At 55.9% G+C, this 27,814-nt stretch overlaps 3 protein-coding genes across 3 annotated transcripts in view; 2 read left to right on the forward strand and 1 right to left on the reverse strand.

Annotated features, from left to right (window-relative positions):
- The window catches only part of HK2 (hexokinase 2), a 33,088-nt gene extending 31,048 nt beyond the window's left edge, over window positions 1–2,040 (reverse strand). The window contains exon 1 of the mRNA XM_061478988.1: window positions 1,927–2,040. Within this exon, the coding sequence (XP_061334972.1) occupies window positions 1,927–2,025 (99 nt within the window). The 5' untranslated portion in view covers window positions 2,026–2,040. The remainder of the gene's footprint in view (window positions 1–1,926) is intronic.
- Window positions 2,041–8,767: 6,727 nt separating this feature from the next.
- On the forward strand, window positions 8,768–11,361 carry FIGLA (folliculogenesis specific bHLH transcription factor). The gene is made up of 4 exons (XM_061478957.1): window positions 8,768–8,989; window positions 10,206–10,358; window positions 10,750–10,875; window positions 11,133–11,361. The coding sequence occupies exons 1-4, from the start codon at window positions 8,768–8,770 to the stop codon at window positions 11,154–11,156; spliced, it is 525 nt and encodes a 174-aa protein (XP_061334941.1). The 3' UTR covers window positions 11,157–11,361.
- A 720-nt stretch (window positions 11,362–12,081) lies between these two features.
- ADD2 (adducin 2) lies at window positions 12,082–27,491 on the forward strand. The gene is given in 16 exon segments (XM_061479023.1): window positions 12,082–12,238; window positions 12,897–13,080; window positions 14,358–14,487; window positions 16,676–16,827; window positions 19,812–19,892; window positions 21,364–21,513; window positions 21,589–21,732; window positions 21,812–21,910; window positions 22,846–22,861; window positions 22,864–23,021; window positions 23,120–23,377; window positions 23,851–23,970; window positions 24,094–24,183; window positions 24,277–24,427; window positions 24,507–24,596; window positions 25,697–27,491. Coding segments are annotated over 15 exon segments (2,118 nt in total). The 5' UTR covers window positions 12,082–12,238; window position 12,897; the 3' UTR covers window positions 25,993–27,491.
- The last annotated feature ends 323 nt before the right edge of the window (window positions 27,492–27,814 follow it).

A 27,814-nucleotide genomic window follows, 5' to 3' on the forward strand; every position in this document is an offset into this window, starting at 1 on the left:
CTGGGAAGTGGTACCCAGCGGTGTGATGTGCACTGGAGGTGGTGATGCTCCCCCTGCACTGGTGGTGGTCATCCTCAACCTCTGGAGCATCACCTTTCCAAGCCCTGGGAATGCCTCCCTACCCATCCAGCCTGCCCCCATTCACACTGAGCTCCTGCTGCTGCTTTCCCCTCCACCTCCTGCTGAATTCCTGCAACGTGACAGGGACATTTGCTGTCCATTGCCTGCCCTGACCTCCCTCATGCCAGCCCTAAGCCCTTGTCTTGTCCTGCTGCCAGCTCCATCAAACATCTCCTGATCCAAGGTGACATCTGACTCCTCATGGGACCAGCCTTGGGGCAGCGCTGCGATGCAGCAGGAACAGAAGACATCTGAGCCCTGCGCTCATCATGAGCTGCACCATCCCCAGCATCCCAGCAGGGTCCCCACGGCCTGGAAGGGGATGGGGAGGAAGGACACAGTCCCTTAAAGCTATCATAGGCAAAGTGAGGTGTCCCCATGCCCATGGCAGGGGGGTTGGAACTGGATGATCTTAAGGTCCTTTCCAACCCTAACCTTTCTATGATACTATGATTCTATGACCACCCCACATCCCAAAGGGGGTCCTGGTGCTGGTGAGGGCTGTGCTGGGCACCACACAAGCCTGACAGAGCTGGGAGGTCAAAAGTCGCTGTGAGGGCACAGGACCCTGAGTCACAGCATCCATCCCGGGATGAGTAAGTCCCGCGAGTGGCACTTTCCCAATCCCAGCGGAAGGAGGAGGTTTCTCCAGCATCCCCAAGGCGCTTTCCCAAAGGGGCAGAGCTGGGTCACAGCCACATCCCTGGTGTGGGGCGAGCGCACGTCCCCAGGGCCAGCACCCGGAGCTGGGGCATGAGGGCGAGCAGCAGCAGGCAGGGAGGTGCTCAGTGCCAAGGGCTTTTCCTTCACCTGCTCCATGGGATCCCTGGTGCTTCCTCATGGATCAATGGGTGGGAGCAAGCCCAGGGGGTCTATGGTCCATGTGGATGCTGTTTCTGTTTCTGATCCAAGGAGTTTGGGTGTTTAAAGGGATGATCTTAAAGGTCTTTCCCAACCGAGTTGATCCTATGCTTCCAAGTGTCCCCTGGTTTTCCTGCTGCTGCAGCAGATTCCCAGAGCTGGATCTCAGGGATCCCATCCTGGAGCATGATGGCAGTGGGATAACGCTGCCATTACCCCACAATAACCCTGCGCCATGGCCGCATCCAGCCCAGGCTTGGCACGGGGTCAGTCCCCAAGCCCTGGCTTGCATAAGGTGGGAATGTGGGAAGTCTCTGGCTCTGTCGGGATGCTGGAAGCAGCAGCCTGGAGCAGGTTGGAGGCTCAGGGGAAGGCGGTGGAGCAGCGTCCGTGTCACCATGGCAAATCCATGTGCGCATGGATGCGCCTCCCCGCTCATCCTTGGTGTTGGGATGCGGCTCTTAAAACCCAGGTTGGTTTGGGCACTCACCTCCTGCCCGTTCCAAAAGCCCATCCTAAGCACTAATGGTGGGATTAACACCCCACTGACCCCTCAAACCCAGAGCAATTCCTAACCCGGATCATGGCCAGCTCTCCCCAGGATGCAGGAGCAGAACCGGGCTCTCCCCTGGACCATTGCTCACAAGCAGCATCTCGCATCCCTCCCTGCAGGGAGGACCACATCCCAAAGCAGGAAACCACCCCCAATATTACATCCTGCCTTGCTTCAACATCAGTCAGGGCCAGAGAATTGGGAAACAGCTCTCCAACACCCTTCCATGAATTATTCCATGCAGCCATCCCGTTATCCCGCTCCCCACAATTACTCCCCTTCCGATGAGTGGCAGCAGGATGAACTGGCCTCACATCCCTTCATGCTCCACAGCCAGATAGAAGGAGTAAAACCACCCCAAAATCCCAAATCCAGGGAGAAGATCCCCTTACCTGGGTGAAGCTCTTGCCATCCATGCCGTCCGCTGCGTGCTCGGGCATCACCCTTGGAGCATCCGAGATGGTTTGCTGGGACTGGGAGAGTTTTATCATCTCTGATCCCTGCGGAGGAAGGTCCCTGCCTGCCATTGGCTGGGCTCTGGGGATAAGTATGGGATTTTAGCAGCACCCATGTAATCCCAGAGCTGTGGGATGAGCGCAACGGAGCTGCCTGGGGTGTGATGCCGATGGGGCTGGGTACCCACATTACACAGTGTCACCATCACCCCTCATGGAGCATCCCTTTGCATGGCAAGCAACAGCCACCGGACCAGGGTGACCCCCACAGTGTGCAGGCAGTTTTAGTGATGAATCCCCTCTCCTTTTTCCTAGGCTTGGGAAATAAATGAGGAAATCACCACTGGGATGGATGTGTTTGCAAAGGGATGCTCGGGAGCTCCAAGCTGTGCTTGTGCATCCCCACCCCTGGTAATGCACACGGGTAGATAGCATGCGTGTGCACGTGCTGCATGTGTGCATGAGGCAGGAACATGTGGCTGCACACATGGCTCTTACCCGGCTTAACTGGGATCTGCTTATACAGAGGTGGCTCCTCTGCTTATACAGAGCTTCGGGAGCCCTTTAGAACCCCCAAACACCCTAATGGGGGGTAAAACCTATGGGGAAGAGCTGCAGTGGGAGCGGGGAGCCCCATGGCTTTGCCCCTGTGTGCCCATGGGCATGCGAGGGCCCTCTCCCCACTGCCCAGCAAAGAGGTTTAAGGCTGATGCACTTATTCCTTGTGTCCAGGGCAGATTATCCGGCTGGCGGGGCCGGAGCCCTGGCACGGAGCCCCTGAGCCCTTATCTGGGGCAGGCAGGGCAGGAGAGCTATGGGGAAGGAGGGGGGGCAGAGCTGCAGCCCCACAGTGCCCTATGGCAGGTGGCTGGGCCGTGATGGGGCTCGAGAGAAGGGACAGGGATTGGGTTAGGGGGCAGCAGCATCCCCCCCACCCAGGGCTTGGGCACCTCCTGCATGTGCTGAAGGTTCAACCCAGCCCTAAATCGCAGTCTGGCCTCTGGGTTCAGCACCTTCCCTTCACAGAGGGAGAGCCCCAGCTTCAGCCCTGTCCCCATCCTGCTCCCTGTCCCATCCCTGTCCTCATCCTGCTCCCTACCCCATCCCTGACCCCATCCCATCCCTATCCTCATCCTGCTCCCTGTCTCAGACTTATCTTCATTCCCATCCCATCCCATCCCTGTCTGCACCCTGGTCCTTGTCCCAGTCCCATTCCCATCCCCATCCCCCTCCCACCCCCATCCCTGTCTCAATCCCATTCTCCTCCCTGTCCCTATCCCTTACTCCACCCATAGCCCAATCCTGGTCCTTGTCCCAATCCCATTCCCATCCCCATCAAATCCTTGTCCCTTTCCTCATCCCCATCCTTGCCACCACCTCTGTCTTGGTCCCCGTCCTAGTCTCATCCTCATCCCATCCCACCCTTATCCCATCCCCATCCCTTTCCCAGCCCCATCCCTATCCCTGTCCCCATCTCACCCCTATCCCACGGCTGACAGGGACAGCCCAGGACAATCCAGCCTCCGATGGAGCCAGGAGCCGCTCCTCTCCCACCATGCGTTTGGCAGCACCTTCAGCCGACAGAAACTTCTTTTATCTCCAAAACCTCCCCTTTAATCTCCCCAAAGATCCCTTTCATCTCCCCAAATCCCTTTGCTGCACAGGGAGAGCTCTGCCCGCTCCAGGCCGGGATCCTCCCTCCGTTGGCTTCTCCGAGCCGGGAAGGACAGAGCCACCTTTGTTCTGTCCCTGCTCCTATTGCTGCAGGAAATGTCACAGGGCCCTTGGCGCCGGCGGCTTTGCCATCCCTCTCCTGGCACGTCCGTGCTGGGAATCTCCAGGATAGGGAGAGGAAAGGGACCCACAAGCGCTGGGCGATGGGAGATGTGCTGGGGAGATGGGGGTCAGGGGCATCGCTGCGTGTCCCCACATCAGTGCTTTAACTGGAATGGATACGGAGCCAAGCCAGGCTTGCTCCATCTCCCACCATCGTGGGGTCAATGGGATGCTGATCCCCACCCTCAGCCATTCCCAGCCTCCCAAAATCCTCCTTGCAGCGGGCACCGGATAAACCCCGTCATTGTCCCCCCCTGCCTCATGTATAATTCAGCACATGGCAAGGGCAAGACCTGCCCTTTCCAGTGAGGGACCCCCCTTGGGGACCTCAGTGGGTGGCCGGGGACCGTTCCCAACGCAGCTTTATAAAGAGGCGATGGAGAAACAGCCGGCTGGGATGGGAGCAGGTGATTCCCCATGGGATACCCCCTGGTGGCAGGTGAAGAGGTGGTTTTATGGCTTTAATAGTGGGATAAAAGCTCTTAAGGGCGCCTCGCTGGTTGTATGGCATTTCCCTGTGCTGGGAACCCATTGGAAGTGGGATGCGCGGTCCAGCCCGGAGACTGGGATCTGCGAATTCAATGCAGCCCAGTGAGGAATGCCAGCCTCAAACAATGCCTGGGTGCATTCCTCTTGGAGAGAGGGTGTCTTGGGACACGTTGGAACAGTGGTGGAATGACTGTCCCTGGAAGTGATCACACACCACGTCTATGAGGCCCTGAGTGCCATGGGTTAGTGATGGCAGCGCTTGGGAATGCTTGGACTTGATGAGCTTAAAGCTCTTTTCCAACCTGATTCCATGATTCTATGCCAGCAATCGGAGGAGGAGGGAGAGCTGCAACCCCTGCCCTTGCTCTGCCGCAGCCAGAGGTGAAGCCACCGCTCCCTCAAGCCGCTCCAAGGGCTTTCTAAGGCTCTCCCCATGGATGGCCGGGAGCCAGGCAGCAGCACATCACGGAGCCGGCACGAGGCCGGCAGCTCCGGCAGGGACCGGCTGCATCCGCGACTCCTGGGGCTGAGCCAGCAAAGATTGGGCTTAATCACATGTTAACCTCAGCCCCATGCCAGGATCCATCCCTCTTCCCTGACCTCCCTGGCTCCGGTAACCAGAAACCACCAGGGAATTTTTCCAGTCTCATGATAACAGCAAACGTCACATCCCAAAGGAGCACAGGCGCTGCCAGCTGGGTGGGATGGGGCGAAGCCAATGGGATGGAGCTTCTGGGGGCATCCTGGCGACAGCAACCGGTGCCAGGGGTTTGGGATCCAAACCCGGATCTCGTTTCGGAGCGGGGAAAATGAAAGGGATAACTGGACCTAAAGAGCTGGGAAACAGCCACAGCCTTAAGCATCCCCAGGCTGCTGTTTTCTAGGAACTCAAGCCTGGGTGCTTCCCCAAGCACCATTGACCACGGTGAGGGGGACATTGGGATGAATCCCCTAAAAGTCATCAGATACCCAAAGCATGGGTTGGATGGGGCGACTCCTTTCACTTCTGCTTTCCCTGGCTCACGCTGGCTCCAGGAGGCTGCTGCTCTATTTAGGGAGCTGTGTCCCAGCCCAGCAGCAGCAGAAACAGGGGAGGGGAAATGAAAATGAACCCTGGTTGGCTTCAGAGCATCCTCATCTGCTGCACATGGGAGCAGGGGCTGATCAATCAGAGCCCCAAGAGCTGAGACCTGGAATAAACCATGGCCCCTCATAACAACTGCGACCCCTAAAAGACAAGATCCCCCCAGAACAATGGTCATAATAGCCATGACCCCTAATAACTGGACCCCCAAAACCATGGTCCCTAATACCAATGACTCCGAATAACTACGATCCCCAAAACCATGGTCCTAATAACCACAACCCCTAATAACTGGGACCCCCAGAACCATGGTCCCTAATACCAATGACTCCTAATAACAGGGACCCTCAAAACCATGGTCCTAATAACCACAACCCCTAATAACTGGGACCCCTAAAACCATGGTCCTAATAACCACAACCCCTAATAACTGGGACCCCTAAAACCATGGTCCTAATAACCACAACCCCTAATAACTGGGACCCCTAAAACCATGGTCATAATAACCATGACCCCTAATAAATGGGATCCCCAAAATCTTGGTCTTAATAGCCATGATCCCTAATAAATGGGACCCCCAGAACCATGGTCCCTAATAACCATGACAACTAATAACTGGGACCCCAAGAACAGGGTCCCTAATAGCCATGACCCCTAATAACTGGGACCCCATAAACATACTCCCTAATAACCTAATAACCCAATAACCCTGACCCCTAATAACCTTGCCCCCCCCAAAAGACATGGCCTTTAATAACCCCAATCCCTAATAACCCTGACCATAGCCATAGCCCCTAATGAGTGTGACCCCTAATAACCATGACCCCTAATAAGTACAATCCCTAATAACCCCAACCCCTAATGATGCTGCCCCCAGGCCTTCTGGCTTCCCAGTGGGGTGAGATTCCTGCCAATCCCGGTTGCACAAGCATCCCCCAAACCCCTCATCACCCTCTTCCATGCTTCCCATTTTCCCTTTGAGTTGTCATCTACAAACACCCAGTTTTCCCAGCTATAAAACAAGGGGCAAGGAGCACATCCCGGCTGCTGGGAGGTGGGAATTTTGCAGCCCCAATTCCCCCTTGGATACTTCCACCTTTGGTTTTCGGTTGGTTCTAAACCCACCTCCCCTCGGATTAATGCACTCCTCCGATGAGGGCAGCAATAATGGGATTATCCCGATCTGGCTGCGGGACAGGGAAGCTCATTATGGAGCATTAAAGAGGGGAAAATTGGGATTTCCGAGGTCTAATGAAAGCTCATTTCCTTCCGTGCATCTCCCAGGCTCATTTTGGGCTCATTTGTGGGGTTTTTCACTGCCAGGATCTGGGAATGCTTTTCAGCCCGTTCAGGTTTGGGGAAACTGAGGCCCAGCGGCCACAGCGCTGCATGGGGACCAATTCCATGTCCCTCAATGCACCCCATAGGGCAGCCCAGGACTCAGTGGGTAAAGTGGGGTGAGGCACTTTGGGGGGGCTTTTTTCCTATGAAAACACGGGAAAGGAGGATGGGGAGGGGGAAAACACCCCAATGAAGGCCTTGGGTTGAGGATCCCCCCCCAGTGACTGACCCAGCGTCACCGAGGGCCTCAGTTTTGGTGGGAAAAGGGGAATTTGCCCCTTTTTCCAGCCGCCCTTTGGGTTCCAGCATCGCGAGGACCAACAGTGCCACCTACCGAAACAGCCCTCGCCGCTCCTGAGCCCTCATCGCTCCCTTTTCCCCATCCCAAAGCGCATTCCCACGTTCTTAGGGACACAAAACACCCCCAGCCCATCCCCTGTTTGTCCCTATGGGGCAATGCCAGCTGCCCATGCCCATCGCATCAAGCCTTGTCCCTATTTGTCTCCCCTTTATACTCCTGGGCCTGTTTTAGGTCCCTTTTAGGGCTTGGAAAGCTCCATTTGAACCCAAACCATTCCATGACCAAGCCTTTGTGGCCACTGAGTCCCACACGTTCTTAGGGACACAAGAACACTCATCCCAAGCCCTGTTTGTCCCTATGGGGCAATGCCAGCTGCCCGTCCCTATGGGGCAATGCCAGCTGCCCATCCCCATCGCATCAAGCCTTGTCCCTGTAGGGTTCCCATTTATACTCCTGGGCCTGTTTTAGGTCCCTTTTAGGGCTTGGAAAGATCCGTTTGAATCCAAACCATTCCATGACCAAGCCTTTGTGGCCACTGAGTCCCACACGTTCTTAGGGGCACAACCCCCCCCCCCAGCCCATCCCCTGTTTGTCCCTATGGGGCGATGCCAGCTGCCCATGCCCATCGCATCAAGCCTTGTCCCTATTTGTCTCCCCTTTATACTCCTGGGCCTGTTTTAGGTCCCTTTTAGGGCTTGGAAAGCTCCTTTTGAACCCAAACCATCCCATGACCAAGTCTTTGTGCCCACTGAGTCCCACATGTTCTTAGGGGCACAAGAACCCTCATCCCAACCTCTGTTTGTCCCTATGGGGCGATGCCAGCTGCCCATCCCCATCGCATCAAGCCTTGTCCCTGTAGCGTTCCCATTTATACTCCTGGGCCTGTTTTAGGTCCCTTTTAGGGCTTGGAAAGCTCCTTTTGAACCCAAACCATTCCATGACCAAGCCTTTGTGCCCACTGAGTCCTACATGTTCTTAGGGGCACAAAACCCCCCGCAGTCCAAGCCCTGTTTGTCCCTATGGGGCAATGCCAGCTGCCCATCCCCATCGCATCAAGCCTTGTCCCTATTTGTCTCCCCTTTATACTCCTGGGCCTGTTTTAGGTCCCTTTTAGGGCTTGGAAAGCTCCTTTTGAACCCAAACCATTCCATGACCAAGTCTTTGTGCCCACTGAGTCCCACATGTTCTTAGGGGCACAAGAACCCTCATCCCAACCTCTGTTTGTCCCTATGGGGCGATGCCAGCTGCCCATCCCCATCGCATCAAGCCTTGTCCCTGTAGCGTTCCCATTTATACTCCTGGGCCTGTTTTAGGTCCCTTTTAGGGCTTGGAAAGCTCCTTTTGAACCCAAACCATTCCATGACCAAGTCTTTGTGCCCACTGAGTCCCACATATTCTTAGGGGCACAAGAACCCTCATCCCAACCTCTGTTTGTCCCTATGGGGCGATGCCAGCTGCCCATCCCCATCGCATCAAGCCTTGTCCCTGTAGCGTTCCCATTTATACTCCTGGGCCTGTTTTAGGTCCCTTTTAGGGCTTGGAAAGCTCCTTTTGAACCCAAACCATTCCATGACCAAGCCTTTGTGCCCACTGAGAGGGGAAACTGAGGCACACCCAGTCCTGCCCATTAGACCCCAACGAGCCCCACCTGCGGCTCATTGAGTACTTAAGGGCCCCTATAGAAACCTATATAAACCCCTAACCCCGGCTCTGCTCCATCCGCGGCTATGGAAGGAGCCGGGGCGCAGCCGGCACGGGGGGCGCTGCTGCTGCCCACCCCGGCCCCGGAGGTGCTGGAGCGGGTGCTGAGGGAGCTCCACGGCCCCTTGCCCTGCGCTGCCTCCATCGCCCGCCTGCGGAAGGGGCCGGCCGGGGGGTACGAGCCGGCCGGGGGGGCCGGGGATGCGCTGGAGCGGAGGCAGTTGGCCAATGCCAAGGAGCGGCAGAGGGTGAGGGGGGAACCCCGGCCCCACACTTGTGGGGGGGATGATGGGGGGGGGGGCACCCGGGGCACCGCTGGGTGCTTGGGCCGTCGGCATTAGGCTTCTGCTGGGGTCGTGAATAGGGGGAAGTCTTTGGGGGGGTCTGGTTTAATATGGGGGGTTATATAACTTATATATTTAATGTTTATTATACTTAATACAGTATTATTATATTAAATATAATATTTATTATTATACTAATATTCTATTAATAATTCGAATATATTAATTTTTAACATCGATTCAATATAACATTATCATATTAATATCTTAATATATTACTTAATAATATCATGTTACTATATTAATACATTATATTATTAATATGTTTTTTCTATAATATGGGGGGTTTCATATATTTTCAACCTAAAGGGACCTGGTTTAATCCTTAGGGCCTGGTTAGATCCCAGTTTAATCCTATGGGAGGCCAGGTTTAACCTTGGGAAGCTCTGGGTTAGTTTTGGGGGGGGGCCTGGTTTAATCCTGGGGGTTCCAGTTTAACCCTTACAGAGCCCAGTTTAATCCTGAGGGACTGGGTTTAATCCTAGGAGGACCTGGCTTAATTCTGGGGGGCCTGGTGTGACCCTAAGAGGGTCTGTGTTAATGGGGGGGGCTGATTTGATCTTGGAGGACCCAGTTTAACCCTCATAGAGCCCAGTTTAATTCTATGGAGGGACAGGTATCATCCTAGAAGCTTCTGGCTCAAGTTGGGTTGGAGATGGCTTGATCCTAACAGAACCTGGTTTAATCATGGGGGTCCAGGTTAACCCTAAAAGGACCTGGTTTAAATTGGGAAGGAGCTGGTTTGATCCTAGGGGGGCCTGGTTCTATCTCGGGGTGCCCAGTTTAATCCTGAGTAGAGGCTGGTTTAGTCCTAGGAGGACCTGGCTTCATTTTAGGGGGGTGGTGGTTTCATCCTGGGATACACAGATTCACCATAGGAAGGCCTGGGTTAATCTTGGGGGGCCCAATTCAATCCTGAAGGTGCCCAGTTTAATCCTAGCAGCACATGGCTTAATTCTAGGGGTGCCCAATTTAACCCTAGGAGCACATGGCTTAATTCTGGGGTCCCTACCTTAATTCTAAAGGGTCCCAGTTTAACCCCATGGTGCCCAGTTCACCCTTGGGGTCCCCCCCCACGCACCCCAATGGGTTTTCCCTCTCTTTATCCCCCCCATTGCAGATCAAGAACATCAACAGCGGCTTCTCCAGGCTCAAGGCCTTGGTGCCCCTGGTCCCCCGCGACCACAAGCCCAGCAAAGTGGACACCCTAAAGGCAGCCACCGAGTACATCCGGCTGCTGCGGCTGGTGCTGGAGGAAACGGGGGGGCTCAAGGTAAAGGGGGGGTCACCCCAACATCAACCTCCCCTGTTTCAGTCTGAACCCATCACCCCTTGTCCTATCCCTACAGTCCCTGATGAAGAGTCGCCTCCCCAGCATCCTTGTAGCCCCCTTCAGACACTGGAAGATGCTCTGGGGGTGCAGCCCCGCACATGGGGGGGTTCTCATTGACTGACACCCCCAATTCCTTGTCCTCAGGCTGCTCTGCATCACTTCTCTGCCCAACCTGCACCTGGGGTTGCTCCAACCAAGGGGCAATCCTTGCCCTTGGTCCTGTTGGCATTGGGCACCCCTCAAGCATGTCAATGTCCCCCTGGATGGCAGAAGGATGGGGGGGCACAGCACCCCAATTTCAGTGTTTTCTCCCCCCTTCTCATACCAACAGGATGCTGATGCCAATCAGGATCTGGGTGATGCTGCTGGGACCAGGCCTGGCACTGTCCCCCTGTATCCATGGGTTGCCCCTGTGCTGCCCCCCAACCCTGTGCTGCTACGGGAGAGTGGGGAGCTGGTGAGTTGGGGGTCAGGGTTGGAGGGATGGGGTTGGGTGCACCCAAGAGGGGGGACAAGATGGGGACACCCATGAGCCTTGCAGGGAGCTCCCACCCCAGAGCTTAGGCTTTGGGGAGCCTCTGATTTATACCAACACATTATATCTATGTACATGCAGATATTTATGCCCCAAAATGAGCAAAACCTTGCATTTTGGGGGCTTGTTTTTGAAGGTTTTACCAGCCAATCCCTAAAAAACCCTGGAATCTCCAGCAGAGACCCACGGGGGACCTGGTGTGACACCAAGTTTGATGCTCCAGCACTTCCTTTGGGGGCTGCCTCCTGTCCCACGGCCGGATCCAGCCCCACATCCCATTACACTGCCCCTCAACCTGCCTATCCCCAACACGGGGGGGGGGGGGGCATCACTCCTCAACCACGATGGTGAGGCCAGAGCTGTAATTAATAGCTTTATGTGAATGTAATTAGCAATTAGCAGCTCTGCTTCCCCCCCCTTTATTTAATGGAACTCCCAATTCACCATCTATCTCATAATAAAAGAGGATTTTGGGGGGTGTCCATGCTGCTCCTGTGTGCTTCCCACCACGTTTATTTGCACTCAGTGGGTGTCCCGGGGGGGGTCTGTGGATTCCCCCCCCACCTCTATGGGGCGGAGCGTGTTGGCAGAAGGAGCTGGACCTGCGCGGGGGGGGGGCCCTTTGTCAGGATGCTCTGAGGAGGAGGAGGATGCTCTGAAGGAGGAGGTGGGTGATGGCAGCATCCTCCCGGCCGCAGCATCCCCATCCATGGGAGGGTTTTGGGGCGGGGGGGGGAGCAACAAAGCGGGTGACCCCCCCCTATCTCTTTCCCATCTTTTATCACCCTCCCTAAGCAGGCTGCATGCAGGTTGGGGGGGCTGCATCTATTCCCCCCCCCACCCCCATTTCCCTGGCCTTTATCCTCTGTGGGCGGTGGGTACCAATCCCCCCCTTTCCCCCCCCTTCAATCCGCATCCATGGGGGACGCGGTGCTGCATCCAGAACAAGGGAAATTCCCTGTTTTTCATCCTCATCCGCCATCCCTGCGGCTGCCGCAGCGGCGCTGGGTGCGGCGAGGGCGGAGGCGGCCGGGAATGTTGGATGGATGGATGGATGGATGGGGGGTGGGAGCATGGGGGTGTCGTTTATCCCCCCCCCCCCTTCCCAGCACGCAGTGATGCGGGGGGGGCCTTTAGAGACCCCTCTGCTCTTCCTCCTTCCTCTTTGGGGGGGATTCCTGCTGGGATGCTCAGGATCCTGCCACCCCCTGACGTTCGCCCTTCGGTGGGGACCCTCCCAGGGAATTCAAGCCTGGAAAAGGCTCCCTGCTTCCCTGTGAGCCAGGTGGGTACTGGAGCAGCAAAGCTGGGGCAGGGGGGACACGACGACATGGGGGGCTACGGAGGATACAGGGGGCTATGGAGGATGTGGGGGACTCTGCTTTTGCATCGGGGGAAGCACCGAGCGTTGGGGAGGGGAGGGATGCTCTGTTTGGGGGGGGTCCTGTGGGATTTGCGGGGAGCAGCTCAGGTTTGGACCACCTCTGCACCCCCTATACGGGGGTGTATTTGGGTCTCTTCCCCCCTCATTTTGGTGCAGCAGCACCCCTAAAACACCCCACCGAAGACTTGGTGGCGTTATGGGGGTCACAGCGGCAGGGCTCGGTCCCCAACAGTGGCACAGTGGCATCGATCCCAAGCGCGATCGATTGGGAGCATCCCTCAGGGCGGATGCCGTCGGTGCTGCTCCCATCAGTGCACTGAGCCGCCCGTTCTCAGCCACTGCTTGTTTTGGGGGGGGTGATTTGAGTGCTTCAGTCCCCCCCCCCCATCATGTCCTGAAGGTGCCAACTCATCACAGGGATGGGTTGTCCCTATGGGGAGGGCGGAGGCCGGATGGGGCTTATCTCCAGCGTGCAGCTTGGGGTATCCTCGGTGTCTGCTTCCCAACCTGGATCTGCGGAGGGCGCTGGCGCTGACCGTGGCCCCGCGTTCGTGTGCAGGATGAGCTCCGTGGCCAGCCCCGAGCCCCTGCCCGAGCCCCCCGGCCCCGGGTCCCGTTACCTGGAGAGCTTGGCTGAGGAGGACCCCGAGTACCTGCGGGCGCGGAACATGGCAGCGGACCTGCGGCAGGACTTCAACATGATGGAGCAGAAGAAGAGGGTCACCATGATCCTGCAGAGCCCGGTAAGCGGTGGCGCCTCCGGGGTCTGAACCCCGTCCCTCCTTGTCCTCAAACCCCATCCCTCCTGGTCCCCGAATCCTACCCCTCCTGCGCCCCCAAACCCTGCCCCTCCTGTCTCCAGTCTTGATCCTCCTGCCCCTCTCCCTCCTATCTCCCTTTGTCCCCAAATCCTATCCCTCCTTGTTCCCAATCTCTGTCCCTCCTTATGCCTAAACTCCATCCTTCCTGTCCTTAAATCTCACCACTCCTGTGCTTCAAACCCCATCCCTCCTTGTCCCCAAACCTCATCCCTCCCGTGGCCCCGAACCCCATCCCTCCTGTCTTCCAAACCCCATCCCTCCTGTACCCCCAAACCCCATCCCTCCTGTCTTCCAAACCCCATCCCTCCTGTACCCCCAAACCCCATCCCTCCTGTCTTCCAAACACTATTCCTCCTTGTCCCCAAACTCCATCCCTTCTGTGCCCCCAAACCCCATCCCTCCTGTGTTCCAAGCCCTATTTCTCCTTGTCCTCAAACCCCATCCCTCCTGTCTTCCAAACCCTGTTCCTCCTTGTCCCCAACCCCCATCCCTCCTGTGCCCTCAAACCCCATCCCTCCTGTCTTCCAAGCCCCATCCCTCCTGTACCCCCAAATCCCATCCCTCCTGTCTTCCAAACCCTATTCCTTCTCGTCCCCAAACTCCATCCCTCCTGTCCTCAAATCCCGTCACTCCTGTGCTCCAAAACCCATTCCTGTTTGTCCCCAAATCCCACCCTTCCTGTGTCCAAACCCCATCCCTCCTTGTCCTCAAACCCCATCCCTCCTTGTCCCCATATCCTCTCTCTCCTCACCCCCAAACCCCATCCCTCCTGTGTTCCAAGCCCTATTCCTCCTTGTCCCCAAACCCCATCCCTCCTGTCCTCTAAACCCCATCCCTCCTTGTCCCCATATCCTCTCTCTCCTCACCCCCAAACCCCATCCCTCCTGCCCTAACTCAGACCCTTCTCTCCCAATCCCATCCCTCCTCTCCCAAGCAAATGCCCCTGTCTTGGATGGGGGCACGTCCCCCGCTGCCCGGTAGTGCCAGCACCGTGCCCCCAATCTGGCAATGTCCCTGCCACCGACCCCATGGGGCTGCGGTCCCCACGTTAGCAGTGGTGGCACTGCCGACCCGCTGCTGATGCCAGCACCGACCCGGTGGTACCCGCACCCCGGTGCCACCGGCTGCTCCCTCTTCGGTCACCGCATCCCTGTGGGGATGGGGATGACACCGGTGGGGCCGGGTGCCGCAGTCTTCAGGAGGAGCTGGAGAGCCTCATCCAGGAGCAGATGAAGAAGGGGAACAACTCGTCCCACATATGGGCCCTGCGGCAGATCGCCGACTTCATGGCCACCACGTCCCATGCCGTCCTCCCCACCTCCCCCATGGGTACGGCAGCAGCTTCTTTGGGGCAAAAAGGGAATAATTTGGTGAAATTCTTGAGTGTTTTCCTTAATGTATGGGTTTGGAGGGGAGGAAACACCCCATAGCGCTCCATGTTCTCATTCCCAGTGGAGAGGGGTGAGGGTGGAGGGCAGGCATCGAGGACCACAGGGACAAAGTGGGGGTCACGCTGCAGACCCCAAGTAGCCTCTTCCAAAACCCTGGGATCCCCTAAAACCTTTGGGACCCCCAAAACCTTGGGATCCTCCAAACCTTTGGGACCCCTTTATCTTCGGGACCACCAAACCTTTGGAATCCATTCAGCCTTTCGGACCACCAAACTTTGGGATTCCCTTTACCTTTGGGATCCTCCAGACCTTTGGGATCCCTTTATCTTTGGGACCACCAAACTTTGGGGATCCTCCAAACCTTTAGGATTCTCCAAACCTTTGGTATCCCGTTACCTTTGGAACTCCCAGACCTTTGGAATCCATTAAGTTTTTGGGACCACCAGACTCTGGGATCCTCCAAACCTTTGGAATCCCTTTACCTTTGGGACCACCAAGCCTTTGGAATCCCTTTACCTTCAGGACCACCAAACCTTTGGGATCTAGCAAGCCTTTGGAATCCCTTTACCTTTGGGACCACCAAGCCTTTGGAATCCCTTTACCTTCAGGACCACCAAACCTTTGGGATTTAGCAAGCCTTTGGAATCCCTTCACCTTTGGGACCACCAAACCTTTAGGATCTTTCAAACCTTTGGGATCCCTTTACTTTAGGGATCCTCCAAACCTTTGGGATCCTCCAAACCTTTGGGATCTCTTTACCTTTGAGACCACCAAACCTTTAGGATTCTCCAAGCCTTTGGAATCCCTTTACCTTTGGGACCACCAAACTCTGGGATCCTCCAAACCTTTGGAATCCCTTTACCTTTGGGACCCCAAACCTTTGGAATCCCTTTATCATTGGGATACTCCAAACCTTTGGGATCCCTTTACCTTTGGGATCCTCCAGAGCTTTGGAATCCCTTTACCTTTGGGACCACCAAACCTTTGGGATCCTCCAAACCTTTAGGATTCTCCAAACCTTTGGTATCCCGTTACCTTTGGGACCCCCAGACCTTTGGAATCCATTAAGGTTTTGGGACCACCAGACTCTGGGATCCTCCAAACCTTTGGAATCCCTTTACCTTCAGGACCACCAAACCTTGGGATCCACCAAGCCTTTGGAATCCCTTCACCTTTGGGACCACCAGACCTTTAGGATCTTTCAAACCTTTGGGATCCTCCAAACCTTTGGGATCTCTTTACCTTTGAGACCACCGAACCTTTAGGATTCTCCAAACCTTTGGGATCCCTTTACCTTTGGGACCACCAAACCTTTGGAATCCGTTTATGATTGGGATACTCCAAACCTTTGGAATCCCTTTACCTTTGGGACCACCAAACTTTTGGGATCCTCCAAACCTTTAGGATTCTCCAAACCTTTGGTATCCCTTTACCTTTGGGACCCCCAAACCTTTGGTATCCCTTTACCTTTAGGACCCCCAAACCTTTGGAATCCCTTTACCTTTAAGACCACCAAGCCTTTGGGACCCCCAAACCTTTGGTTTCCCTTTACCTTTAGGCCCCCAAACCTTTGGAATCCCTTTACCTTCAGGACCACCAAACCTTTGGGATCCTCCAAACCTTTGGAATCCCTTTACCTTCAGGACCACCAAACCTTTGGGATCCTCCAAACCTTTGGAATCCCTTTCCCTTTAGGACCCCCAAACCTTTGGTTTCCCTTTACCTTTAGGCCCCCCAAACCTTTGGTTTCCCTTTACCTTTAGGCCCCCAAACCTTTGGTTTCCCTTTACCTTTGGGACCCCCAAACCTTTGGTTTCCCTTTACCTTTAGGACCCCCAAACCTTTGGTTTCCCTTTCCCTTTAGGCCCCCCAAACCTTTGGTTTCCCTTTCCCTTTAGGCCCCCCAAACCTTTGGTTTCCCTTTACCTTTAAGACCACCAAGCCTTTGGGACCCCCAAACCTTTGGTTTCCCTTTCCCTTTAGGCCCCCCAAACCTTTGGCACCCCAAACCCAACTCCATCACCGTCCCCTCCCCACGGGAACATCCCGGTGTTGGGAAGGGGGTTTCAAACCAACCCCCCCCCTCCCTACTTCTCCCTCTCATTTTGGGGGTGCCGCATCCCCAGGGCTGGCTTCCGTCACCCCCATCAACGACCTGCACGGCCCCGAGGCGCCGGCGCTGGCCAAGGGCGAGCGGTTGATGCGGTGCAAGGTGGGCAGCATCCACCGCCTGCTGGACCTCTATGGCTGGGCCCAGCTGGGACACGCGGCTGTCACCGTGAGCACCCCTAAAACGGGGGGGATTGGGGGGGTTTTGGGGTGGATTTGGGGTATTTTGGTTGGGTTTGGGGAGAGAAAGATTTTGAGGGGGGTTGGGGGTGGATTTGGGGTATTTTGGTGTGTTGGGAGAGAAAGATTTTGGGGGGTTGGGGGGTTTTGGGGGTGTATTTGGGGTATTTTGGTTGGGTTTGGGGAGAGAAAGATTTTGGGGGGTTGGGGGGTTTTTGGGGGTGTATTTGGGGTATTTTGGTTGGGTTTGGGGAGAGAAAGATTTTGGGGGGGTTTTTGGGGGTGTATTTGGGGTATTTTGGTTGGGTTTGGGGAGAGAAAGATTTTGGGGGGTTGGGGGGTTTTTGGGGGTGTATTTGGGGTATTTTTGGTTGGTTTGGGGAGAGAAAGATTTTGGGGGGTTGGGGGGGTTTTTGGGGGTGGATTTGGGGTATTTTGGTGTGTATTTTGGTGTGTTGGGAGAGAAAGGTTTGGGGGTTTTTTTTTTTTTGGGGGTGTATTTGGGGTATTTTGGTCAGGTTTGAGGAAAGATTTTGGGGGGGATTTGGGCTTTTTTGGGGTGTATTTGGGGTATTTTTGGTGTGTTGGGAGAGAAAGATTTTGGGGGGTTGGGGGGGTTTTTGGGGGTGGATTTGGGGTATTTTGTTTGGGTTTGGGAGAGAAAGATTTGGGGGGGATTGTTTTTTTTTGGGGGTGTGTTTGGGGTATTTTGGTTGGGTTTGGGGAGAGAAAGATTTTGGGGGGGGTTGGGGGGTTTTTGGGGGTGTATTTGGGGTATTTTGGTCTGGTTTTGGGAGAGAAAGATTTTGGGGGGGTTGGGGCTTTTTTTGGGGTGTATTTGGGGTATTTTGTTGTGTTGGTTTTGGGAAAGCAAAGTTGGGGGGTGGGCATTTTTTGGGGTATTTTGGTTAGGTTTGGGGAGACAAAGATTTAGGGGGGTTTGGGGGTTTTTGGGTGTATTTGGGGTATTTTGGTTGGGTTTTGTAAGAGAAAGATTTTGGGGGGGGGTTGGGGTGTATTTGGGGTATTTTGGTGTGTTGGGAGAGAAAGATTTTGGGGGGTTGGGGGGGTTTTGGGGGTGGATTTGGGGTATTTTGGTGTGTTGATAGAGAAAGATTTTGGGGGGTTGGGGGGTTTTTGGGGGTGGATTTGGGGTATTTTTGGTTTGGGTTTGGGGAGAGAAAGATTTTAGGGGGTTTGGGCTTTTTTGGGGTGTATTTGGGGTATTTTGGTGTGTTGGGAGAGAAAGATTTTGGGGGGGTTGGGGGTGGGGGTGTTTGGGGGTATTTTGGTTGGGTTTGGGAGAGAAAGATTTGGGGGGGGTTGGGGGTTTTTGGGGGTGTATTTGGGGTATTTTGGTCTGGTTTTGGGAGAGAAAGATTTTGGGGGGTTGGGGCTTTTTTGGGTGTATTTGGGGTATTTTGGTGTGTTGGTAGAGAAAGATTTTGGGGGGTTGGGGGGTTTTTGGGGGTGGATTTGGGGTATTTTGGTGTGTTGGGAGAGAAAGGTTTGGGGTGTTTTTTTGGGTGTATTTGGGGTATTTTGGTCAGGTTTGGGGAAAGATTTTGGGTTTGGGTTTTTTTGGGGTGGATTTGGGGTATTTTGGTGTGTTGGGAGAGAAAGATTTTGCGGGGTTGGGGGGTTTTTGGGGGTGGATTTGGGGTATTTTGTTTGGGTTTGGGAGAGAAAGATTTGGGGGGGATTGTTTTTTTTTGGGGGTGTGTTTGGGGTATTTTGGTTGGGTTTGGGGAGAGAAAGATTTTGGGGGGGATGGGGGGTTTTTGGGGGTGGATTTGGGGTATTTTGGTCTGGTTTTGGGAGAGAAAGATTTTGGGGGGGTTTTTGGGGGTGTATTTGGGGTATTTTGGTGTGTTGGTAGAGAAAGATTTTGGGGGGTTAGGGGGTTTTTGGGGTGGATTTGGGGTATTTTGGTTGGGTTTGGGAAAGATTTTGGGGGGTTGGTTTTTTTTGGGGGTGTATTTGGGGTATTTTAGTTCTGGTTTTGGAGAGAAAGATTGTGGGGGGATTTGGGGCTTTTTTGGGGGTGTATTTGGGGTATTTTGGTGTGTTGGTTTTGGGAAAGCAAAGTTGGGGGGTGGGCATTTTTGGGGGTATTTTGGTTAGGTTTGGGGAGAGAAAGATTTTGGGGTGTTGGGGGTTTTGGGGGTGTATTTGGGGTATTTTGTTCAGGTTTTGTGAAAGATTTTGGGGAGGTGAGGCTTTTTGGGGGTGTATTTGGGGTATTTTGGTCAGGTTTGGGGAGACAAAGATTTTAGGGGGGTTGGGGTTTTTGGGGTGTTTTTGGGATATTTTCGTCAGGTTTTGTGAAAGATTTTTGGGGGGTTGTTTTTTTTTGGGGTGTATTTGGGGTATTTTGGGCGGGTTTTGGGAGACAAAGATTTTTGGGGGGTTGGGGCTTTTGGGGCGTATTTTGGTCAGGTTTTTGGGAGAGAGATTTTGGGGTGTTTGGGGCTTTTTGGGGGTGTAATTGAGGTATTTTGGTGTGTTGGTTTTTGGAGAGTAAGGTTTGGGGGGGTTTGGGGCTCTTTTTGGGGGTGTATTTGGGGTATTTTGGCCAGGTTTTGGGAGAGAAAGATTTTAGGAGGATTTGGGGCTTTTTGGGTTTTTTGGGGGTATTTTGGGGTATTTTGGTCGGGCTTTGGGAGACAAAGATTTGGGGGGATTTGGGGCTTTTTGGGGGTGTGGGAGGTGTTTGGGGGGTGAGGGCTTTCAGGGCAGGGTGGGTTTGGGGGGTGCAGGGTTTTTTGGGGTGTTTTAAAGGTTTCTTTCACTTTTTGATATCTCTTTGGGCTTTGGGGGGAGGAATTTGGGGGTTTTGGTGGATTTGAGGACTTTGATGGTTCAGGGGGGCTTTGGGCAGGATCAGGGTTTGGGGGTACAGTGAGGGGTTTTGGGGTGATTTTAGGATGTCTTTCCCACTTTCATACCCACGTGTGCTTTCTCCTGCCGCAGCTACGCGTCAGCAAGGAACAGGAGCATTTCTTGGTGGCCCCACAGGGGCTGGCATGCAGCGAGGTGACAGCGGCCAGCTTGGTGAGCATCCCTGTTACCCCTATAGCATCACCCCCACCCTCGTTATCCCTGTTCATCACCCCCATCCCTGTTACCCCTATAGCATCACCCCCACCCCTGTTATCCCTGTTCATCAGCCCCATCCCTGTTACCCCTATAGCATCACCCCCACCCCTGTTACCCCTGTTAATCACCCCCATCCCTGTTACCCCTATAGCATCACCCCCATCCCTATTACCCCTATAGCATCACCCCCACCCCTGTTATCCCTGTTCATCAGCCCCATCCCTGTTACCCCTATAGCATCACCCCCATCCCTGTTACCCCATAGCATCACCCCCATCCCTGTTACCCCTGTAGCATCACCCCCATCCCTGTTATCCCTATCCCTCACCTCCATCCCTGTTACCTCCATCCATCACTTCCATACATGTTATCCCTGTCCATCACCCCCATCCCTGTTATCCTTATCCATCACCCCCATCCGTGTTATCCCTGTAGCATCACTCCCATCTCTGTTATCCCTATCCACCACCCCCATCCCTGTTATCCCTGTAGCATCACCCCCATCCCTGTTATCCCTATCCATCACCTCCATCCCTGTTATCCCTTATTCACCACTCCCATCCCTGTTATCCCTGTAGCATCACTCCCATCCCTGTTATCCCTATCCATCACCTCCATCCCTGTTATCCCTTATCCACCACCCCCATCCCTGTTATCCCTTATCCACCACCCCCATCCCTGTTATCCCTGTAGCATCACCCCCATCCCTGTTACCCCTATCCATTACCTCCATCTGTTATCCCTGTAACATCACCTCCATCTGTTATCCCTGTAGCATCACTCCCATCCCTGTTATCCCTATCCATCACCTCCATCCCTGTTATCCCTTATCCACCACCCCCATCCCTGTTATCCCAATCCATCATCCCCATCCCTGCTATCCCTGTAACATCACTCCCATCCCTGTTATCCCTATCCATCATCCCCATCCCTGCTATCCCTGTAACATCACCTCCATCCCTGTTATCCCTTATCCACCACCCCCATCCCTGTTATCCCAATCCATCATCCCCATCCCTGTTATCCCTGTAGCATCACTCCCATCCCTGTTATCCTTATCCATCACCCTCATCCCTGTTACCCCTATCCATCACCTCCATCTGTTATCCCTGTAGCATCACTCCCATCCCTGTTATCCCGATCCATCACCTCCATCCCTGTTATCCCTTATCCACCACTCCCATCCCTGTTATCCCTGTAGCATCACTCCCATCCCTGTTATCCCTATCCATCACCTCCATCCCTGTTATCCCTTATCCACCACCCCCATCCCTGTTATCCCAATCCATCATCCCCATCCCTGCTATCCCTGTAACACCACCCCCATCCCTGTTACCCCTCTCCATCACCCCCATTGCCGTCCCTTCCCATCACCCCCACAACCTGAAGGAGCTCCGAGCCCCCTCTCTGTCTCCCCCCCCCCAAGATCAAGGTGAACGTGCTGGGGGCCGTGGTGGAGCAGGGCAGCACCAACTTCACCCCGGACACGGGCAGCTTCAGCCTCCACGCCGCCATCTACGCCGCCCGCCCCGATACCCGCTGCATCATCCACCTGCACACCCCGGCCACGGCTGCAGTGAGACATCGGGGTTTTGGGGTGGGTTTTGGGGGGGGTTGGAAGGGGTTTGTCACCCCCCGTGTCCCGCCGCAGGTCTCGGCCATGCGCTGTGGGGTGCTGCCCATCTCCCGCGCCGCGCTGCTCCTGGGGGATGTCGCCTACTTCGACTTCAGAGGGGAGGTGGAGGAGGAAAGCGACCGGGTCGAGCTCCAGAAGTGCCTCGGTCCCACCTGCAAGGTGAGGGGATGGGGACACGCATAAGGGGTGAACCCATTGCACTCGCCTTGCCCCGCTGACGGCCCCATCGGTGCTGCAGATCCTGGTGCTGCGCAACCACGGCGTGCTGGCGCTGGGCGACACGGCCGAGGAGGCTTTCTACAGCATCTTCCACCTGCAGGCGGCCTGCGAGATCCAGGTGAGCACCCGGCCCTGCACCGAGCTGTGTGCGGCCTCAGCACCGTGCCCGTGGGGGTAAGCACTGGGATGTGTATGGCCTCAGCACCGTGCCCATGGGGATAAGCACTGGGATGTGTATGGCCTCAGCACCATGCTCATAGGGATAAGCACTGAGCTGTGTATGGCCTCAGCACCGTGCCCATGGGGGTAAGCACTGAGATGTGTATGGCCTCAGCACCGTGCCCATGGGGATAAGCACTGGGATGTGTATGGCCTCAGCACCATGCTCATAGGGATAAGCACTGAGCTGTGTATGGCCTCAGCATCGTGCTCATAGGGATAAGCACTGAGCTGTGTATGGCCTCAGCACTGTGCCCATGGGGATAAGCACTGAGCTGTGTATGGCTTCAGCACCGTGCCCATAGGGATAAGCACTGAGCTGTGTACGGCCTCAGCATCATGTCCATGGGGATAAGCACTGAGCTGTGTACGGCCTCAGCACCATGTCCATGGGGATAAGCACTGAGCTGTGTACGGCCTCAGCACCATGTCCATGGGGATAAGCACTGAGCTGTGTATGGCCTCAGCACCATGTCCATGGGGATAAGCACTGAGCTGTGTACGGCCTCAGCACCATGTCCATGGGGATAAGCACTGAGCTGTGTACGGCCTCAGCACCATGTCCATGGGGATAAGCACTGAGCTGTGTATGGCCTCAGCACCATGTCCATGGGGATAAGCACTGAGCTGTGTATGGCCTCAGCACCATGTCCATGGGGATAAGCACTGAGCTGTGCCATGTCTCCGCTACCACCATGGTGCCCTAGGACCATGCACTGAGCTCTGCCAGGTCCCTGCTGTCACCATGCTCCCCAGCGCACCCATGGGTGCTGTGGGTGCCGTGGCCATGCCCAGCCCCACCAGCACCCCCCCATACCCCTTTCTGTGCCGCAGGTGTCGGCGCTGGCGAGCGCGGGGGCACGGAGAACCTGATCGTGCTGGAGCGCAGCAAGCACCGTGCGCACGAGGTGGGCTCCGTGCGCTGGGCGGGCAGCACCTTCGGGCCCATGCAGAAGAGCCGCTTGGGCGAGCACGAGTTCGAGGCCCTCATGAGGATGCTGGACAACCTGGTGAGGATGCGGGCGCGCCGCAAACCCAACCGCGCTCCCATCTCCGCCGCCCCGGTGTCCCGCATCTCACACCCCCAACCCGCCGTGTCCTTCCGCAGGGGTACCGCACCGGCTACACCTACCGCTACCCCCTGGTGCAGGAGAAGAGCAAGCCCAAAAGCGATGTGCTCATCCCCGCCACCGTCACTGCCTTTGTGTTCGAGGAGGAGCCCGCCCCGGTGCCAGCGCTGCGGCAGCACGCACAGAAGCAGCAGAAGGAGAAGACGAGGTGGCTCAACACCCCCAACACCTACATGAGGGTCAATGTGGCTGAGGAGCAGCAGGGCAGCGCCGGCAGCCAGAAGACAAAGACGACGGTGAGGGGCGGCTGGGGCAGTGAAAGGGAAAGGGGGGGGAGTGTGTTTGGGGTGCTTTGGGGAGGGGGCTGGCTCTGGGAATGGTGTTAGCTTGGAGGGTGATGCGTAAAGGGAGGGATGGGGTCTCGCCAGGAACGCACAGGGGTTTGTGAGAAGCTGCAACTGATGCTTTCGGTACCTTTATTAAGCACAAACTTTCCTTTCCTCCTCTATTCCCTGCCGTAATAATGGCCATTGGAAAACCCCATCTCCCCAGCCTCACATAAATCACTTCTGCCTTATCTCCAACCTGAACTCCCCCTGTTTCAGTCTGAGCCCATCACCCCTTGTCCTATCCCTACAGTCCCTGATGAAGAGCCCCCCTCCAGCATCCTTGTAGCCCCCTTCAGACACTGGAAGCTGCTCTGAGGTCTCCATGGTTTCCCCCCCCCTTCACGATGTGTTGTTTATGGGGGTTTTCTCTCTGGATGCAGTGGCTGAAAGCAGACGAGGTGGAAAAAGGCAGCAGCGGGACCCCCATCCGAATCGAGAACCCCAACCAGTTCGTGCCCCTCTACACGGACCCACAGGAGGTGCTGGAGATGAGGAACAAGGTCCGGTCCTGGCCCCAAACCCGCCCCCTCACGAGGCTTTGGGATGTGCATGCAGGGCTCTTCACAGACCCATGGGCAGGGGGGCAGCTGTTTCCTTGCCCCTAATCCGCTTCTCACCCATAGATCCGGGAGCAGAACCGCCAGGATGTGAAGTCAGCCGGCCCCCAGTCCCAGCTGCTGGCCAGCGTGATCGCAGAGACCAGCCGCAGCCCCGTACGCCACCCCACATCCCAGCCCCACATCCCCTCCCCACAGCATTCCACCCCTCACGGCGGGGGTAACACTGCTCCGGGGCTGTTCCTTCAGTCCACAGAGAGCCATTTGGGAGATGCAGAAGCCAAAGAAGCATCCAGGGATGAGGCCCCCCCGGAGCCGGAGCCCCCGAACCCCTTCAGCCAGCTGACGGACCAGGAGCTGGAGGAGTACAAGCAGGAGGTGGAGAGGAAAAAGCTGCAGGGTAGGAAGGGGTAAAAGGGAGCCCTGATCCCAAATCCCATCCCATGGGGCTCGGGGGCAGCTCACGTCTCTGTTGGCAGGCGAGAAGGCTGCTGTGGCCGAGGAGAGCCAGGCTCCCCCTGCATCCCCACCGCAGAGCCCGGCCCCGACGCCTGCGGAGCCCTCGGAGGGTGAGTGAGCCCATGGGAGCAGGGGACATGAGGATGGGGTCTGCAGTGAGCAACTGAAGCAGAGGGATGCGGGTGGATGCAGCCAGACCCTGCTTGAACACGGATAAAGGTCTTCATCAGCCTGCTGGGCTCCAGTGGGGAGCAGCAGCACTGATGGGGGCTCACACCATAAAGGCAGCCAAGCCACCGTTGGCCTTGATCAGGAGCATCCATTGGTGGCTTTGTTGGGTGCAGGGGACGTCTCCATCCCTCCCCTAACAGAATCAACCAGGATGGGAAAGAGCTTTAAGCTCATCGAGTCCAACCATTCCCAGCACTGTCAAGGCCACCACTAACCCATGCCACTGAGGGTCTTGTCTACAAGGTTTGGGAACACTTCCAGCCTGTTCCAACGCCTGAGCACCCTTTGGGGCAAGGAATTGTTCCTCAGCTCCATCTAAACCCCCCCTGGTGCAGCTTGAGGCCGTTTCCTTTTGTCCCATCACCTAAGGATGCGACATTCCCATTGTTATATGGTCCCACGTTGTCACTTCCAGCGGGTCTTGGGGGGGGGGGGGGGGCAGTGGGAGCTTCTGCCTTGCTCATCGTGTGTCGTGGTGTCTGTGTCTGTGTCCACAACCTCTTCCTTTCTCTTTCCTCCCCGTGTGGCTCTCACCCAAGGAGTTACCTCTGACTCTGAATGCTTGTCACTGTAGTAAGTACGGAGAGGCCATCCTTAAGGAGGAGGGACACGGCTGCAGCTCGGGGTACCCTTGCTCTCCGTGGCCCCAGCGCTCTCCTGAGGGCTTTGCAGCAGGAAATGCCTTGGGTTTCCTTGTTCTCTTTGCTCCCTGCTTTCATTCCAGCCGCCAGGCCGGGATGGAGCCAGCCGCCCGCTCTGCCTGCCTCTTCCCGGCTCTCCATCCCACCTCGCTTATCCTGCAGGGAGAGGGGGGGGAGCTCAGGGAAGCAGCGCCTGAGGCAGGAGGGGATGGAGCCCCATTGTTCTCTATGCACAGAGGCCGAATCCTGCTCCTGCCCGGGGAGGGGGGGGGATTTAAACCTCCCCAGCGCCGGGCGCTGATGCCCAAACCTCACCTCTCCTCTTTGCCGTTGCCAAGGTGACAAGAAGGAGGATGGGGACCAAGCGCCGGCTGATTCTGCTGTTGAGAAGGAGCCGCCAGCGGTGGTGAATGGGAAGGAGGAGGAGCAAAGCACCGAGGAAAGCAAAGCCGGGGAGCGGACAACGTCCCCTGCCAACACCGACACGGATGCCCCTAAGGAGAAGGAGACGGTGACCAGCAGCCCCGTGTCCCCCGAAGGTTCCCCTTCCAAATCGCCCTCCAAGAAGAAGAAGAAATTCCGGACCCCGTCTTTCCTGAAAAAAGGCAAAAAGAAGGAAAAGATCGAATCCTGAGTGTCCTCCGAAGCCTCCGCCCCCCAGTCCGCTCCGGAGGGAGGCACCAAAGACGCAGGGATGGCTCCTGCAGCTGAAAAGCCGGGAGATGAGCTGTTTCCTAGGCTATTCCCGGCACCAGGCACCTCATCCCCTCGTCACCCGCTTATTGGAGGCGGTCACTGAGCTTAGGAAAGATTTGTGGCCCCTGTTTGCTGCTTGGGGAAACACCCACCCGCTGCAATGTCCCTTCTCCCTCCTCTCTCCTGGGTACCAGCCCCTTTCCCAGTCCCGGATTGAGGGTTGGATGTGGGGTGTTTGCTCCCCCTTTGTGAATTGCAGGGCGCAGCTCGGATGCGCTCGGTTTGAGGACGAAAAGGGTGCTTTTTGTTGTTCTTTTCCTACCTTCTTGTCCCAAGCTCCACTGGAATGGCTTCACACACCCCCTGGGCAACATCGGGTGCTGCTTTGCCAAGGGAATTGGATCAGAATGGGAGGGGGGAATTTGCTCTTCCTGAAGGAGAGCCCACAGCCTTGTGAGCCTTTCCTTTATGGATCGTAACCTTCCTCCTCGTGGGATGGAGTCCCCTTCTCCTGGTGCTGCTGCCTCTGTGTGTGTGCGGGATGAGGAAGCGCAGCCGGATTCCCCATCACCGGACCCGCACCGGAGAAGGGAGAAGGAAAAGGAGCCTCTGGGAAGGGTCTGTGCTACTAAAACTGAGCAAAACTTCACTAAGTGCTACTTCGGGATGAAGACGCTGCCACCTCACTGCCGATGCCACCGTCCCCATCGCCCCGTCACCACTGGTTGTGCCACGCCGACACCATCCACGTGCTTTTGCCGAGCTCTGGAATCCCAAGCACTCCTCCCTGGTTGTTTCCTTGCCTCCCAGCCTCGCCTCCAGCTCTCCATACAGCGACATGACCATCATTCCAACCTCCCGGCCGTGCCCAAAGGGAAGACGAGACCCAGCGATGCTTTGCCCTGATGCTGCTCCAATGCTGGTATTAAGGGGACAAAACCAATGGATCAGCCCCTATCCTCCTCCAACACACAGGGATTTGCCATCTTCATGGGGACAGGGCTTCCTCCGGGTCCTGGATCCATGGGCTCTGCGTTTCCTCACCCCAGTCCCATATTCCCACAGGCCACCACCACGTTTCAAAGCCTTTTTGCTCTTGGCTTTTGTTTTCCCTTCCGGAAGAGCAGAAAGCCAAAGGGAGGAGGTCTGGGGAATGCAGGATGGGTTTTCCTCGCAGGGCGAGTGAGTTGGAGAGTAAAACATCAGGCCCAGGGGTCAAAAGAGGGGACCCTGAGCTCCCCCATTCACAATCCACGAGGATAAGCGGATGCCCATCACCTTTATATCAGCCTTTGAGATGCCCCCCGCAGCTCCGTACCCATTTCCCATGGGATGTTGTTAACTGCCACGGGTCCCAAAGCTCTCTGGGGCCCCTTTGCCATGGAGCCTGCATGTCCCAAGCCACAAACCGCCATAGGGATGGCTGTGCTGCCTCTCGGGTTGGTTCATTATAACACTGCCGCCCCCCCTGCGCTGCTCTGTATCCCATGGGCTGCGCAATTCCTTTTCTCCAGGGGTTTTTAGAGGAGACAGGGATCTATTTCCCCACTTGGAATCCTGGGGTGCGTTAAGCATCTCCCGCAGCATAGGGAAGCAAGAGGTACTGATGCCTTCAGCGGGTCAAATAGATGCCACTATGATGCTGGTCCTCGCTGCAGATACAGGGTTACAGTGACCTGACTTGACAGGGCATCCCTGGGCCCATTCCATCCTCTGGATAACATGGAAAACTCTCCCTCTACCCCCTACCAGCGTTTTAC

Source organism: Pezoporus flaviventris, unplaced genomic scaffold, assembly GCF_033815535.1.
Source record: "Pezoporus flaviventris isolate CSIRO_AGI_PZ_B2104156 unplaced genomic scaffold, CSIRO_AGI_Pfla_v1 ptg000138l, whole genome shotgun sequence".
NCBI lineage: Eukaryota > Metazoa > Chordata > Aves > Psittaciformes > Psittacidae > Pezoporus > Pezoporus flaviventris.